This window comes from Drosophila biarmipes, chromosome 2R (assembly GCF_025231255.1).
Source record: "Drosophila biarmipes strain raj3 chromosome 2R, RU_DBia_V1.1, whole genome shotgun sequence".
Taxonomy (NCBI): Eukaryota; Metazoa; Arthropoda; class Insecta; order Diptera; family Drosophilidae; genus Drosophila; species Drosophila biarmipes.
The window spans coordinates 19,913,003-19,930,720 of NC_066615.1; the positions used below are offsets into that span (position 1 = coordinate 19,913,003).

A 17,718-nucleotide genomic window follows, 5' to 3' on the forward strand; every position below is an offset into this window, starting at 1 on the left:
ACAAAGGGTAGAAAATCTTAGAACAATATGAAGAATTCAACTTTCTATTAGACGAAAATACTCTTGATTTTGCTTTTTGATTTAAATTTTTGAGATGAAAGTAGTCTTGATCTTATTTTTTCGAGGATTACATTAATCTTGATATTGTTTATTCGATACAACAGTGGCTCGCTCTTGTTTTTTGATACGAAAGTCGTGTAGATTTTGATGATCTTTTAGTCATTTTTACAAATATAAACAACAAATAAAAGGTAAATATACTATTACCATCCTTTTTCATGTGCAGCCAACTCTATGGTTGCATTGTTGAGTTGAAACTACCCCAATACCCATCGCATTATGTCATCGATGAGACCTCGGCTCCCCTCAATTTATAACTTATTCGAATGCGATAACTCACAGGGTATTTATATTTATATTTATCCCCATCCGCCGGGGATGAACTCTCACTTAATGAGTGCAAGTTGTTCTGGAAAACACGGGCCATGCGACTGGTTTTCGCTGCGGTTCCTGTTTGAGCACGTTTAATTAGCATAAATTAAAAAGGGAATTCGGCAATAAAGGCCGCAGCGCCAGGAAGTTTAATCAAGCGCATGAGCACATGAACCCGAGCTATGTGATTACAATAAATTCCCCGCTTTGGGGGAAAAAAGCCTTATGCAACCTACAAAATGCACGCACAAAATGCTTCCCGTTGGCTAGATCTTATGGTGCTGCACTTTTGGATTTAGCCCACGCGGTGAAAAATTGTGCGACAATTAGTCCAGTGCGCTGCTGCTGGCCAAGCGCCCCGAAAAAACTGGTTTCGAGTAAGGTAAAGAAAATAAAACACAGTGTATATAAGACCTGGGCTGCTGTGGGCGGCGCGGCGGGATGCGTGTGTGCGAAAAATCATTCACTTGTACGTGTAGCAGCGTGCATATCCATTGAAATTGTTTAATAAATCGAAGTCGAAAAGAAACAAAAATCGAGAAAAAAGGAAAACGAACCGAAAAGTGAACAACAAATACCTTGGGACCGCAAAAAAATCGCACGCACGGCAACGATTAAGGCATGAGTACTCGAAATTCAGCCCCAGAGGCTGGAGACAAGGCAATAACAATGCTAACGGCCGCTTTATGAACAATTATGAACCGCGGGCGAGTTCGCCAAAAGAAAAAAAAACAGCAAGAAAAAACAAAATCGAAAAAAAAATAAATAACCAAATCCAAAATTCGAGTTGGGGGCGCATGCGTCACGCTCATGTCACTTTGCGAAGACAAAAATTACGAATATTATTCAATAAAATTCAAATTGTTGCTTTCACAGGCAAGGCAGACTGGTTGGGATTTGCTGTTATTAGATGTGTATATTGGTTTTAACTTGATTTTTTCCGCTATTTCGTTGGCCTAGTTACCTTCGGTTCTCGAGTGGCGCGAATTTCGCTTTCAGTTTCGGGCCAGCAGCCGCATTGCGCAAGATTCGGTAAATGATTTGGCAAAAAGACGGCGAATTTGTTAGCTAAGCTCCGTTTCAAGTTCACCATTGTTGGCTAATTACAATAATACCCCCGACCAATTGCAACTGCAAGACCCCTATTCGGTTTTTGTAATAAGTTTATTCACGGTTAACACGCATAGTATAATTTATTGCATCCACAGATTTATGCTTCTGTAAGAAATCGAAATTAAAAGCTAAAAATGAAAAATATTTTTATTCTCTCCTGTAATGATCCGTTTTGCTGTTTCCTCCGTCGTTTTCTTCTTGCAGGAGGACAACCAAGTTCCTAACTCTAAATACGTAGTTATTAGACTAACTAAGTAGTAATTGAATAAAAGTGTTGAAATAATAAGCAAATAAAAGAAAAAGTTGAAATTTACGAGTGGGTTGGCTGGGAAATGTGGATATCACTTCTGCCTGCCCTGCGAGTGCTAAACCTAATGACCTGAGAATCTAATTAATTTTTGCTTGCTTCCAATTACATCCGTGTTACTCACTCCTGGAGGCTACTATGGCCACGTTTCTAGAACCGATTTATATGGCAGCCGTTTGACAAATGGGTGTGACTATCCTACATCTAACCTAATTGCACGATTGTTAAAAGTGTTAATGGGCCATAAAAGAATACTAGATCTGCATACAAGCAGTGTTGTTTTGTGAATTCATAAGGATATAGCAGCTATATAAGGTGGAAGTCACGGGTGACTTTGTGATACAAGTTGGGCCCCTACTCTAGTTATAAGTTGTTAAAATATAAGAACATAATTACTGGTTAATGGTCAATCATATAAGTTGATTATTTTGAAAGATATAATCCTAAGTATCTACCAAACCAATTATATTGCTCCTTTTCTTTAGCTTAAACTATTGGCAGTGATTGTTATCGTTATGTTTCTCATAAGAATGGTGAAAAAAATGAGAGAACAAGTATAGGACTGGCAAAAATGCACATCAAGCAACGTAACCCCTCGTAAATTTCGGTGATCAAAATTCGTTAACTATAGGTTTATGTTCCTAACCTAGGTTGGCCTAAGGGCTGGGGGCGGTGTATGGTGCATCTGTGGGACGTTTAACAAGTTGGACAGCATCACAGTGTACAGCCATTAATTTCACATACGAATGCCCGCTCTAAACGGGGTTCTATAACAGTTTTCTTCTTCCCACTAAAATTAATCAACAAAAAAAACCCCTCTTTCTTGAGAACCCTAGTTCACTGGTGAAATGGTATGTCCGAATTTCCTGGCCCTCTGGCCGAAACCCTTGCTACCATCCGGACCCATGGGAGTCCGCACCAGGCTCTCGGCGGCCCGTTGGGCAAAGGATCCGGAGCGCGATCGAGGAGAACCATCCAGGAAGCTTCCGGTTCGGGATCTGGGCTGGCCATCGTAGCCATCTCCGCCATGCTTGTAGCTGCTCAGGAAACTTCCGGTGCGAGATCGGGGAGATCCATCAAATCCCTCCGAGCCAAAGGAGCAGCGTCGATCGTAGCCCGAGTCCGTGGAGATGCGTCTTCCTCCGATGTATTGAGCATTGTCGTAGGCCGCCAGTTTGCTGCTCAGCTGCTGGAAGTTGTTGGAGTAACGGCGCGGCCACACCTGGTAGCCACCGCCTCCGCCGCCCACCAACTGATCCGTCTGGATGGGCTCCCTCTCTATGTTGAAATCATTCGAGGGACGACGATAGAAGCCACTGGTCTCGCTGGCATTCGAGAAGGTCCTCTCGAACTGCATGGAGCCGTTGGAGAAGCGACGCTCCTGGTTCTGATTGCCAGGACAACTGCCATTTGAGCACACCGATGTCTTCCTGTAGCCGGTGCTCTGCTCCGCGGTGTTCTGCTGACCAAAATCGGAGACCCTCCTGGAGCAGGGACAACTCTCCGAACAGTTGGAATCACGTCGCTGGGGAATGCCCCCGCTCTCTGAGCAATTGCTAGCCCTCCTCGACATTGGAGGATTGACTTCCGGTGTGAAGTTCTGCTCGGAGCAGTTGGATAGACGCCTTTGGAGGCTACTGATGGGCGATGCGGGACTACCGCCTGAATTGACAACAGAAGATATGGGCGAGGCATCGCCCAAGGCAGCCGCCGTGTTGGCCGAAATCGTCGATGTGTTGCTGTATCTTCTGGGACCATAGCCGAAAAAACCCATCTCCTGGTTGTGGTTGCTCCCGATGCTGCCACGTGGCTGATAATGCTGATACGGATTGGCATGGTAGCCATGGCTGTTGGGCCCCATTTGCTGGTAGTAGCTCGGCTGGAAATCCGAGTTGTTGCGCTTGAGCTTGAAGCGCAGATCTGGAACAGTCTCGTGACCCGAGAAGCTGCCACCACGACTCCTCTCGTAGTTTGCGTCGTTGTAGTAGCGATAGTTCTCAACCATTCGGGCCACGGGAGCAGCGATCTGGATGACGGCTGCCTTCTTGCCAGTCTTCTTCTTGGGAGCCACCATCTCGTACACCTGGAAGGGACCACTTAGGTGGCGGGCATCCCGGGCGGACGAGGATTCCAGGTACTCCACGAGGGCGCACTCCTTTTGCTGCAGCTCCGGATACTTGTTCATGAACTGACGCACATCCACGGGAATGGCCATGCCCGGCTTTAGGATGCGGATCAGGGCAATCTCACCGCAGCGGGAGAAGAGATCCGATACCTTCTCGATGGTCAGCTTGTCCATGGGAAGATCACAGGCCACAATGGTGCGCGAGGGCATGGTCTCATCGAAACTGGGCAGAGGCTCGATTCTGCGCACCTTGGTGCCCACATCATTGAGCTCGATCTTGCGGGACTTGCGACGCACTGCATCGCCCACGACCTTCCACTCGCGGGTCAACTGGCGAACCTTCTTGAAGCTGGACACCAACTTGAGGCTGACGAAGCCCTCCTTGTTGCGACGCACATGCTTCAGCAGAAAGGCATCCTTCAGGATGCTCTCGTTGGAGAAGTAGAACTCCACCGCCTCGGTGATTTCGGCGGCCAGTTCCTCGCTGGGAATCAGCGACGGATCCAGCGTGTCTATCTCATTGGGACCATGGTTTTGCTCAGAATCCTCCTGCTCCCGAACTGCAACCTCCTGCTCCTTCTCCTTCTCCAGTGGCTGATCCACCTCCTTATCCTTCTTCATCGAGAGGAAGGAGCGATGACTTCTCTTGGCCTCCAGAACGGGTGAGTTGGCCGGAGCCACCGCTGGCGGTGGAGAAGCATCCAGGGTAAAGTTGGGATGCAGATAGATGTTATCCATCTGGTGCTTGCGGAACTTCTCCAAGTTGGCCTCACTCAAGACGGCCGGTGGTGAAGTCTGGCGCTCATTCAGCTCCACCTCGTGCATGATGTGATTGTCCACAGCGAGGGGCTTTAGTTCGTCGCCTTCCTCCGAGGATTCCTCAGAGTCCCCAATGGATGAGCCCATGCCCACATCCACGAGCTGCTGATCCGTGGGCGACATGGGTGGGGCACTGGGCGAAGTCTCATCCGAAGTGCTGCCATGGCTGCTGCCCAGCTGCGAGTCCAGCGATTCCATTTGGTGGAGCAGGGCCTGGGCAGATCGCCTGGCATGCATGCGGAGCAGCTTGCAGGGCAGGGACGTGGACAGGGGCACCACAGCCTGGGAACTGCAGCTGGGCTGGTCATCATCCAGTTCCAGCACCTCCGGCTCCTCCTTGGACTTCTCCAACGGAGCAGGGGACTCCCGGGGCTTCATCACGGGCACAGCGGTGAGAATGGGTGCCAGGATGGGCGTGGGGTCCACGGGGCTCACTAGGAAGGTGTGACCCGCTGCTCCGGCATGGGGCGCCTTCACCTCGTACACCTGTTCCGAGTGATCCTTATCCATAGCTTAACTTATCGAACGACCTTGGCTGATGCTCTGAGTTGATTTTGGCCACTCCAGCAAAAGCAAAAGTTACGGTCTTTCTTTCGGGTTTCTTTCCCTGCTGACCAATCTCTTCTCCGCAATTTCTCCGCTCTCGTTCACTTTCACTTTCAAGTTCAGTTGGGGAAAAGCTCTCTCTGCTGGGAGCTGCACCTTACATTGGTTGGTTGGGATTGGCCAAGATGTGCATCTGGTTAGCCAGAAACTGAGGCGTTCATTGAACGTCAGCTGTTGCTGCTGCTAATGTTGCTGCTGCTGCTGATGTTGCTGTCGTAGTTGCAGCAGTTGCTGGTGTGTTTTTTATCGCCGTTTGCGTAATTTCGTCTGCAACGTGCTTGGAATTTCTTTTGGGCCGTTTTGTCGCCGGGGTTTTGTTTTATTTCTTTTTCTAGGCCGCGCTTGACACCGTTTTGCCAAAGTTAATAAATAAGAGTTCAATTAACAATTTCGACTGCGTTTCGGGTGATTTTGGAGTTCAAGTTGCGTATGGATTTGTTGCCCGTTTCCCAACTATGTATGTAAGCGGCATATATATTTCCGAAAGGCTTTTCGGTTGAACTTGTGTAAACTTGCTGTTTCGCACGCGACCAAATCGAGTTCATGCAACGCTGCAACGCGGAGATCGACTGAAATTGCAAATTGATTTGAGGTCGGTTAAATACCCTCTGCTTTCGTTTCAATTTTTTTCTGCCTCTTTTTTTGTGTTTACAGCAGCAGCAGGCGGCCGGCGGCAGAGCTGCGGCAGCAGCAGCGCCAGCGACGGCGGCAGCGGCGTCGGCGGCGTTATTGAGCGGTCCAAGTACGCACGATAACAACAAAAGCCAATAGCAACAACAGCAGCGGCGCGAGAGCGCAGCGACGCCGGCAGCGACAACTTATTGGCAACACACACGAAACTTGTTGCGTTGGCAACAACAACACCGGCGGGCTACAGCAGCAGCAGCAGCAACAACACGAGAAGCAACAATAGCAGCAAACACAGCTGCAACAACACAGCAAACAACGCAGCAACAACACAGGCTGCAACGGCAATAGACGCGACAAACACAGGAGCAACACCACCAGCAAACATAGCAGCAACTATAGCAGAAACAGCAGCAACACCAGCTATTCTGACAGCAACAACAGCAACGCCAATAGCAACAACATCAGATATACAGCCAGCAGCAACAGCAAACACAGCAGCAACAAACATAGAACAACAAGCCCAGCTATACAGCCAGCAGCAACAGCAGACACAGCAGCAACACGAGGCGTTATAACAGCAGCAACATAGCCAAAAACAACAGCAAGCACAGCAGCAACATAGCCAAAAACAACAGCAAGCACACAGGTGACAATCGCCCTTGCTAAGTGCATTTGCTAGCCTGCTTAGCTGCCTGAGTATTCTACTAATTTCCACATTTATGCAGCAAAGTGTTCTCGCACACACTTAACCACTTCCGATTTGCATTGATCGCCTGAAAATTGGGAAAGTGCTTTTCGTGCGGCGGTGACCTCGTTGCACAGAACACACAAATTCAATTGCAATCGCAATCGCATTCGCAATAGCAATTACTGCGTCCAGAGCGAGCCGTTTATCGCCGAGGGGAAACAGGAAGGAAATTGCAGCTAGCGACAACAAATTGCAATTTGAGGGTTACACACTTGACAACCCAGAGACGCTGATCAATCAATTGCAGGTCAGTTCCGCTTTACAGCGAATCGGGTGGAGTTGTGTAGGGAAAATAGAAATAGAGGAGATATTTATAAGACAGATCTACAATCTGCAAGGCTAAATTAAGGGTTTGTATAATTTACAATGGATATGTAGCCTACTTAAAGATACTTATGGGATTTTTTAAGAATAATACTCAAATAAAATTATAAAATAATGATATATTATATATATATATAAACATGATATAAAAACTGCAAATATGCTGTACATTCCCCTAAAAAATTCTGTATAAATTTCTGTCATTCCTTAAAATTATTTCTTAATCAATTATATCTGCGTGAAATGTATCTCGCCAATCTGGCTGTTTACCCAACCCATTAGTGCGCGGAATCCTCATCACATCGCGGTTATCGCATCGGCAATTTGCATGTCAAGTGCAAGTTCAAGTGCAATATTGAAATGAGCCGCATTGGCAGCGTCATTCTCGCGACTTTTGCTTTGCATTCTTGATTATTTTGTTGTGCCGTGCATTATTATATCATCGCTCATACTCATATGCGGCAAAGAATAATCATATGCATAATGGCAAAGAATAATCCCTTTAGCGCGGGCCTCACTTTTATGAAACACTGTGTTGCATCAGCTGGGCCCCGCTGCCGCCTGCATTGTTTACCCAAACTGATAAAATTATACAAGAACGAGGAGTGAGAACAAACGTTTGCAATCCAATTACAAGCGGCTGCCTGTTGCCCCTCAGCGTCCGGCCACGCGGCGTATACTTGACATAAGGTCAACTGGCCATCAAATGCTCATTAATTTGCCAATTGACGACAAGCATTTCATTTCGAATTGTACAGTGAGTTCCCCCTACAATTTGATTTGCCAACAAGTAAATTATGTTGCCAAAAAAACAAAGCCCAAAACCAAAAAACCAAGATAAATGAATAGCGAAAAAGAAAAAAAAATCTTGCAACCTTGCGGCAAGAGACACACTGGCATACTGGCCGAGCAACAATACGAAATCAAGAGTTTTTATTGTCTATGGGCCTGGTAGCATAGCCAACGAGCAAGCCGCAAATGGCAAATGATTTATTTAATAAAAATCATAATTTTAATTCGGGTTTTTTTTCTACTTCTGTTTGTGCAGAAGGCGTGTCCCACCAAGATCGATTAATCCAACTCGTTTGATTGTGGCCCAAAAAGCTGGCTAAAATCCAGGAAGTGGCTACACTTGAGGTAGGTCACATGGCAAAAAAAAATATATGTATTGGGGAGGCAGCAAATTGCCTCTAAAAGCCAATGTTTAAGCCGTATGCTGCATTGTTGCTAGCCCGCTTTGTTAACGCATTATTTGCCTTTATTTAGCGTTTATTTACTTTTTGCACTTTTTCCGAGCTGCGAAGTGCGTTCAGGGCCACCTATCTGTAGCCATACCTATACCTATGTGTGTACCAGATCCGATCGCGGCACATTAGCAATTGTTAGCTGAAGTTTGTCCTTCTGTTGACATTTTGCACGCGTTGCTCTTATGTTGTTGAGCCTACGCAAAAATGAAATTCAGTTCGCCCCATAGAGATTTTCGAGTCTCGAGTGGGAAGTCCGGGCTGTCAGCACCGATCAGGCCAGATATTCGAAAATGGAGTTTGAAGTATTTTTTATTTTTTATTTTGCATAATTGCATTTTCATTAATATATTATTCAGTCAGTGTTTTAGCTCATTAGATTGCATGGCAGACAGTCGGACAATTGGCAATCAATCCGACAGTTTCCCTCACCTCAAGTTCAATGTGGTAGTCATAGTTATTTTTTAATTCCTTGTATTATGCCAACTTGATGAGTTATGATCGCGTATCCTGCGCGTCCGGCTAAACGGATTTATGGCCGCAAATTGTATGGATGGCCACAAAAGTGGGTCATGAGAATCCGCACTCGGAGGCACTGACTCCAGCGCGGGATTACATAATTCAGAACCTTTTGTCGGGATGGTAAGAGCAGAAACCAGACGGGAAAACAGGTTCAGGACAAGGGCAGTGCAACCTTCGGGTTGTTTTGATCTGCACTGAAAGAAATACCACATTTCTTTCGTATATTTTATAGACTTTTAGTAGGACTTCAAGGTGGTCTAATAAATTCACCAATGTATTTTAAAGATAAGAACCTAGGAATTTAAATTCAATTAAAATAACTATAATGTAAATTTATGAACAAATTTGAAAATTCATAATGTTAAATTTAAAATCAAATGTTTTTAGTGGAAATTTTTTGTAATCACATAAAATGTATTATCATTTCTGTATCCCTTAATAGAATCTTATTTAAAAATTGAAAAATCAATTAGAGTCTACAATTTATTCCCAGTGCAAGTGGCAATCACCACCTGCATCTGTTGGTGGCATCCACTTGAGAGCGGTGCCCGAAAACCAGTTCCACGTCAAGTGCCTGCCACGAAACGAGCCCAAGTTTCGGCACTTCATTAAGGAAGCGACCTTGGCAGAGGCTGATGCCAGCACAATTTATCGCCGGTGGAGGCAGGAAGACATTGCCGCCGCCGCCGGCCACTCGTCCGCGATTCTGGACTGGAGATGGACATGGAGATTGGGATGGGACTGGAGATGGGGATGGGGATGGGGATGCAACAGGTTGGAGACCGAACGGCTGACCTCCAGGTATGGCGTTACATATAGCATATTTTTTATTCGACTGCCGGGCATTGTGCAGCACGCTTTTAATTAAGCCGCCGCAGTTCGAAATGTAAATCGCAAAGTGCATTTGCCTCCTTTCCCGAGCGACAGAATTGGGTTACAAATGTCTCGGAGCGGAGAACAAGCGGTGCAGGGGGAGAAATCATTGGGCACATCTTACTTATTCAAAAGAATTTAAATGTTTGTTTACCTATTGGAAACATTAAAGATCTAGTATATATGTATCAAGAAGAAATTTTAATGACAATTATAAGAAAGATCTTCATTTTAGAAATATAAAACTTGTAAGAAAGGTATAATAAAATATATATTTTTTTTTATAGTTGTTTTTAATTAAAGTTACAAGTTTATTTAAATAACTTCAATGGGATGTATATTTTTATAAGCAACGACTAAGAGCATACGATCAAAGAACTTTATGGAACTTTAGACAGATCTATAAGAAGGATACATATATCAGAAATATACATTTTTCTAAGTATGGTATAATATAATATATCATTTAAATAGCTCTCTTCATTTAAAAAGTACAAGTTCTTTATAATATTTAAAAAGGGATATACATTTCTATAGCAAAGACTATACTAGGTCTTAGTTTCTTTGTGTGTGGGGCTGGGCCTCGCACTTTTTGGAAAAAAACCGCAATCCGCAATCCACCCAGGTTGTGCAATTAAAATCGCAAGCGTTTTTCGAGCTGTGGGTCCCCCGATTGGTTTTTGTAAATGTTTGTAATTCGGATTTTTTTAGTTTTTGGTGCGTGCAACGCATTGGGGCAACGGCAACGCCTGTCTCCGTGTGGGTTGGTCTCCAGGTCTTTGGTATGTGCAAAATGTTATGGCCATAATGAAAAGGCCGACATAGCGTTTACGGCCTGCTAGTTTGTTTATGGAAAAAAAAATTAATAATAAAAACGGAAAGGGAGCTGTGATGTATGAAATCGTAGAACTATTCTAGCAATTTGCAGCATGCAAGTTACCGTTGGGAAGTATGCCATAAATTAATCTATTAATAGCTCAATTAATTTCCCCACTGCGATTAAAATTCCCAGAGCGTATTAAACAAACAAACAAACATTGCAAAACGGAAGCGTATCTGGAAGTGTGCGGCATTGGGAAGCTAAGTACACACGCTGATCACTGATAACTTAATGTTGTTTATGAGTGGCTCGAAAATGCACATTATATAATTGGCAGTAGCTGGCCGATCTTTGGGCTATCATAACCGAATCAAACTGTGGGCCCGGTTGCGTGACTCAGGCGCAAAAGGCATTTTCCAGCGATTAATCTGCATGTGCAGCCATAGAATACGAAATACATATATCTCCAGCGAGATATGCGCGTATACAAAGCGGCCTTCAAAATGGCAAACAACGCGACATTAAATTATGCGCCTAGGCCTATTATTTTATGCAATTGATAAATTGACAACGAGGTCCGCTCACTTTTGTGTGTTTTTTCGCAGTGAAAATCCGCTCACATGCGTGCCAAGTTTCTTGCCCCGCCTACCACATCAGCCACATGCGCATATGCCACCTATGAAATCGCATAATGCCTGGCAACTTTCATATTGAGTGAACTTTTCGCTATTTGTCATTCGTTTTCAATGTCAAGGTTGCCGCTGCTTTGCTGCTTTAATGCACCTATTGCCTTTCAATTAGCCGCACTCGCAGTCGCATCCTTGTCTTAATTAGCCGCCCCTGCTGAATTCGCTTAGGCAAATTAGCTCGGCTGATAGTTATGTTGCTTTCGCTGAAATTCACTGCAAAAGAGAAACAAACAAATGAAAAATAAATGTCCAAGGCGACGCACTTGCCGATAATAAATTCTACCTATAGCGCAAATATCGTTGCATTTGACAAATTGCCTGCGATATTTAAATTTGTCTATTGCAAGAATGGGCTGGAGTGTCTGCCAAGGCTGGGCCGGGTAGGCATAAATCATTTAACCCCAACTGGCTGGACATATCGAACATGAAAATAGGCGTTTTCCTTTTCGTTTTATCGGCCATTTGAGATCGCGGGCATTTGTTAGTCATTTTCGGCATATGTGGCGTATGAGCGATGCTGGCTTCAGGTCTCACCTTTGGCCACTTCCTCGGGGAATTGCCTCTCCAGTGATTCACCGGCCGTAAATCGAGACCTGGCAGTTGCCTCGATATGGTCACGCCAACAGCAGCAGCAGCATCATCATCGACATCAGACGAATGGCCTCAAATGTCGTGCTTTTTGGCGTGATTTCGAGTCGCTAACCTTGGCCTTAGAACGCGGGCTACAATCGCTTGTTAGCCGGCGATACAGTTAGGCATTATTCTCGGCAGCTCCAGCAGCTCCAGCAGCTGTTAGCAGGCGATCCAGCCCAGCCCAGCGCAGCCCAACCCACTCATCGCTGACATTGCAAAACTAAAAATAAATGGCAAAACTAAAAACAATATGCAGTAATACGGCAACCGTTAGGCCCGTCCCCGTCTGGGGCGTCTGTTAGATTAATTGCACATTGATTACGGGCAATTACAATGAGTAGAGCGAGAGAAACGGAAATAAAATCGAGAGACACAGCCAAAACGCGTGCAAATCGCGTTGAAATCGCGCTGGAAACGCCAGCAGCCAGGCGGAAGTACACACACTTTAAGATATATACCTAAAGATAAACATTAACATCCATTTTAAATAGGTTTTTCACTTTTATTTTCAGGACCGGGCTTCGAAGTTTAGGTGAGTTCAATAAATACTTACGGGCTAGGCAAACATGTGTAACACAATCTTTAGTTAGCAACTAATACAACTTATCGAACAGGAGGCGCAGGCGTAGACGGGGGCGTGGCAGCGGCAGTGGCAGTAGCCCGCCTGCTAGGCACACGAGCAGCAGCCGCCGCCATAGGAATAAATACTACAACTTTAGCTGCCGCTTCTCCAACTTTCGTCCGCGTTGCAGCAGGAACTCGCTCCTCAGATCTCTGCATCGCATCTCCAGGATGCAGTTCAGCTTGTTCTGGATCTGCTGCGCTATGTGGATGTCCGTGTCGAAGTCGTAGTGCTTAAAGCGAATATTGCTGCTCGAGAAGAGGCCGGAAGAGTGACCAGGACTGTTGGGTGAGTGGGCAATGCCCGCGCTGGAGCTTCCCATGTTCAGGGTGGTCACGCTGTCGTTGATCGGCGCTGAAGTGCAGCCGGTGGTGAAGGAGGGCGACGAGGAGTTGGACTTCATCCAGATGCGCAGCACAGCCTTCAGCTGGCGTCGCTCCACAATGTCACAGTAGGCCACGCAGTCGATGGGAGTTGACACGGGTTTTTTCTGTGGCCAGAACTTGGCGTTCTTGCATTGATCGATTTCTATCCTCTCGCCGGAGATGCCCAGGGTCACTTCGGTTTTGAAGAACCTCTTGTCTATGATGTTTACGCGATAGGTCCGGTGCATGGGGGCTTCCAGCATGTCATTGTGGTTCAGCAAGCGCTTCTCGTACTCTGTTACATTGTCATGCGAACTGTCTCTTCCTCCAGCTCCTCCTGACTCGCCTGGATCGTTCGTCTGTCCGTTTAGACTCGTAGTTCGCATAGCCAAGCAAATCGCGTCGCCCACAGTTTGCTTCTCCACCGCATCCTCGGAAGTCATGGATTTGGTAGCCTGCTGGCCGTGGTAGTCCACCCGAGTCACCGGAGCCAAAGGCCGACGTTCGGCGAGCGTGAGATGGGAGAAGCCAAATTTGGAGCACGGTTCGCGGTTGTCCAAGGGCGGGAAGTCCTCCATGTCATCATTATCCTCTGTCATGTACAGGGCGTAATGCTGCAGGGACTTTAAAGGAACCTCGGGATACTGTAAGGAGGTCTTGTAGCAGACGTAACCTATGACCTCCTGGATTTTGGCAGTGGCTAGAACACAGATCTTCAACGGATAGTTGCGATCCGGTTCGGGAAGCATATTCAGATACACGTTGATTCTTTTCGTTTGCATGCCCACTTGGGAGGTGCCATCGAAGCGGGCGAACTCTATAAAGCGATTCTGGGTTTGCTTGGGGCTCTTGGCCAGCTGCTCGGTGAGCTGGCTCTGAACACCCTCATCCGACAGCTCGTCCTCGTTGCTTTTGGTTGGTTTCTTCACCGGCTCTGTCCTGCTAGGAGGCACCTCCTTCCGCTTGAAGAAATCCTCGCTGTCGGGCGGTTGCACTTCCTCCTGGTAGTTGATACTCTTGATGCGCGCCGCCCTCCGCTTTGCAATGTCCAGTTTCTCCAGTTTTTGGGCAGTGTTGGAGCGGAAGCGGTGGGCGCCCACCTCCGGATACATTTGAATGTCGAAGGAGTGCGTGGACATGTCCTCCTCGTCGTCGCTGAGGTCCAGTCCCGGATAGCAGATGAAGTCCACGTCCTGGAGCGGATCATCCGGATGCCGAATGTTGCGCTCGGGCGTCTGCCCGCCCCCCGTGGGCGGTGGCTTGTTCGACTTCCTCCTGTGGTAGTGATCTCCTCCAGCGCCGGAGTTCCCGAATTTGCGCAAATAGTGCTTGGGCATGTCATCGCTCAACATCACCGTCTCGCACATTCCGCTGTCGTCCGTGGAGATGAAGGAGTTGCGAATGTGGGAGAGCAGCCAGTGCTGATTGGAATAGGTGGCCATGGTGGTAAACAAAAGAAAATCGCTTTTCCGAAGTTAATTTCTATTTATCTCAGCATCTCGGGAAAAAGCACTAACGCGTTTTGGCTAGAGACGGGAAACCGCTTGAGGCACGAGTCACTGGTTCGCGGCAGTAAGTCAATTAAAATGTTTGTTTAAATGTATATTTAAAGCTTGTAAATAAAATAAAATGTCTATAATTTTATAATTTCTACTATTTCTATAATCCGAAATTGGTTGTTCTTATTATTTTAAAAAGACGTAATGAAGACAACGTATGACTTAAAATTAAATTAAATTTAAATAGAACTTTTTTTTAAGTGACAGTATAATTGTGTAAATAACTTTTTGTTTTTGGAATTTAAAGTAAATATTTATTAACAAATAAATGAAAGATAATTCGGGATACCCCAATTACAACCACAAAAAGATAGTGGTGGCAATACTGTCGTCGTTATCGATGGTGCAACCTCATTCCCAACTATCGATACAACTGATATCGGCCACCATATGACTTTTTCTAGACGCGAAAATTACAGAATTACAGAATAAGTTAATTAAAGTGAGTTTTTCGCCGCCCGACCTGCTGTTTTTCGATGTGCCCACATTGAGAAGTCCCAGTCGGATCGCATCGATGTGCTAGCCAGCGCCGAGATGGCGGGCATGGAGGTAGAATTCGATGAGACGGTGGTCAACCAGTTCAGCTGCAAGCGCTGCGACCGCGTAAGTGTCTGCGAAATGCGTCCTAGAAACCAGATCTAACCATTATCCTCATTCGCAGACCTTCAAGAGCAAGCGGGACCAGACGCTGCACCGGCAGGAGGTGCACAACCACAACAAGACCACCTACGAGTGCAAGTTGTGCGCCAAGAGCTTCTGCAACTCGGGCAACCTGGACCGCCACATGAAGGTGCACAACGATGTGCGGCCCTTTGTGTGCAACATCTGCTCGAAGGCCTTCGCCCAGGCTGTGAATCTGCAGCGCCACTATGCAGTGCACAGCGGGGAGCGGCCCTTCACCTGCAACTTCTGCAACAAGTCCTTCACCCAGCAGAGTAACATGAAGCGCCACAAGATGACACACACCGGCGAGAAGCCGTTCCGCTGCCAGCGATGCGGCAGGTACTTCTCCCAGCTGGTCAACCTCAAGAAGCACAAGCTGGGCCACCTCAATGCCAAGCCCTACCAGTGCAACTACTGCGAGAAGGGCTTCACCCAGCTGTCCAACTTCAAGCGCCACCTGCAGTCGCACATCAAGGAGGGCGTCGACGTGGACGTGTCCGCATCCATCCAGCAGGCTGCCGCCCTGGCCAGGGAGCGGCTCGAGGCGGAGCAGAAGCCGTAAGTAGTCGTTGGTCTTGGAGGATCAAGGTGCCCTTTAAATCGATTAATCTATCTAGACCTACCTCAATAGTCTATACTGATTATGATAGGTAAAAGACTTAAAGTAGATAAGGTAGCAATTCCTTCTTCTGCATAAATCATTTTTAAAGGGGTGGTTAGGAAAACAAGAAGTTCAAATTTAAATGTTTCTCAAAATCACAATCTACAGTCAACTTAATATATTGCAATTCTATACTGTTGGGTTTATACTACTTTTTCTTCACTTTATAGTGATAGTTTTTTATATTAAATCGTTTGCCAGCCAAAATAAGATGATTAGGAAAGATAGAACAGCTGCATAGATGATACCTCCATTCACCTATTAATCTCAAACTACCAAACTAACTGCATTCCCTTTCCAGAAGCTTTTTTGAGTGCATGGTGTGTCGGGCCATATTCGATACGTTCGCTGACTACGAAAAGCACGAGACCAAGTGCCATGAGGACCACGAGAGGGCCCAGCTGGAGGTGAACCAGATGTCGCACATGCATCCCGACGACTATTTGCCCATGAAGTTCGCCGTGCCCGATCTGGATACGCACGAAATCATAATTGAGACTACACATTAGGAATGGCGATAATGTTAAACAGAAAACCACGAAAACACAAAAACCAACTCACACCTACACATACAAATAGCGGCGATTGCGTCTGGAAGATAGATTGTGAAGAATATTGCATTGAATATAAAAATATGAATATATATGCAGGCCAACATAGTTCTCCATTGAATTACGTCAATAAATGCAATAAATATGCAGAAAATACCGATGAATCCTTCGCTTCCTCAGTGGCTTATCAACCCGATCTTGGCTTACATTGTTGTGCGAGCTGTTAAGCCAGGCTAACTCGTCGATTTACAGGCCCTAAAGACGTTTTAACTGCACCCTTTATTATGTGCGATTTTATGGGCATATGTATGTATGATATTTGCCGGATTTTCCCGCGTCACATCATCAATGGCAATTGCTCGTTCCGGAGACCCAAAACCTCGCAGTGCGTAAATTGTCGCTTTAATGACACATTTCCCGTAGTCGTAAAACTGCCCCTTGCCGGCTTGTCTGTAAAAACATTCTTGCGTCATTAATGTGGCAAATATGGTTGCTAAATAGTCAGGTTCCTCGGCTTATTGTCGTCATGAAAGTTGAGAAACGGATGAAAAAAAGTTGACTTACCCGACAGGTCCATAATTTATACATACTCGTACATGTGTCTGCCACAATGATTTCTCGGCTATTTGATTGAAACTAATTAACGGCACGTTCCCGACATGTTTACAAGCCACCAGTCATGGGGCACATAATTGATCGCAGGGCCCTTGCTATCAGCATCCTCAGCTCTTTGCGGCCATGTCCTTGCGGCTTTCGCAGTCATCGTTTTTGCAGCCGCAGCAGCAGCGGCACTAAATCAAACTATTTATACATCTGGCTCCCCAGCACTCACTCTTCCGCTCGCACAAGGAAATAATATTTCATGTCCACATCGTTGTCCTGCCGCAACTTCTGGCCGTGCATGTGTGTGCTCAATTGGCATTCGGTTGCCTAAATGGTCACTGCTCGGAGCCCTCGGACTAATAGGTCCACATTTGTTAGACCGCTCGATGTCATTTGTTATAAATTTATTATGGTAACTGCCCTGGCCCTGATCTCAGCTCATAAGTCTGCTCAGTCAAGAAAAGCTAATGAGAAAGTGCATCTGATTTACAGAAAGCTGACCTCATCGGGGTTGAGAGCCATTTTGCTTAGATAGATTTTAAATATATTAAATTTTTAGTTCTATTTAATATTTTCGTATATGTATAAGGGATTTAGTTGTAATTTGTTGGTGTTTTACCCATTTCTTTGTAGGCATTATTTGGTGTGTTCCATTTTATTGGAAATAAAAATTAATATAAACTATTTAAAAATTCTTAAATATGTTTTAAAAACTTTTTATGAAAGCCTTCCTGAGTTGAAGTCAAATATATATAGATTATATTCCTTTATATAATTAAAAAAATATTTTCTTGTTGGAATATAATCAT

General features: G+C 45.7%; 3 protein-coding genes across 3 annotated transcripts; 1 reads left to right on the top strand and 2 right to left on the bottom strand.

Annotated features, from left to right (window-relative positions):
- Nucleotides 1–1,575: 1,575 nt before the first annotated feature.
- Nucleotides 1,576–5,960, bottom strand: LOC108022893 (uncharacterized). Its single transcript, XM_017092091.2, has one exon. It carries the CDS (start codon nt 5,304–5,306, stop codon nt 2,685–2,687), a length of 2,622 nt encoding a protein of 873 aa, XP_016947580.1. The 5' UTR covers nt 5,307–5,960; the 3' UTR covers nt 1,576–2,684.
- Nucleotides 5,961–12,373: 6,413 nt separating this feature from the next.
- On the bottom strand, nt 12,374–14,443 carry LOC108023083 (stress-activated map kinase-interacting protein 1). Its single transcript, XM_017092336.3, has one exon. The coding sequence runs from the start codon at nt 14,312–14,314 to the stop codon at nt 12,593–12,595; it is 1,722 nt and encodes a 573-aa protein (XP_016947825.1). The 5' UTR covers nt 14,315–14,443; the 3' UTR covers nt 12,374–12,592.
- A 350-nt stretch (nt 14,444–14,793) lies between these two features.
- Nucleotides 14,794–16,470, top strand: LOC108023128 (zinc finger protein 239). Its single transcript, XM_017092398.3, has 3 exons — nt 14,794–15,034; nt 15,093–15,652; nt 16,057–16,470. The coding sequence occupies exons 1-3, from the start codon at nt 14,966–14,968 to the stop codon at nt 16,262–16,264; spliced, it is 837 nt and encodes a 278-aa protein (XP_016947887.1). The 5' UTR covers nt 14,794–14,965; the 3' UTR covers nt 16,265–16,470.
- The last annotated feature ends 1,248 nt before the right edge of the window (nt 16,471–17,718 follow it).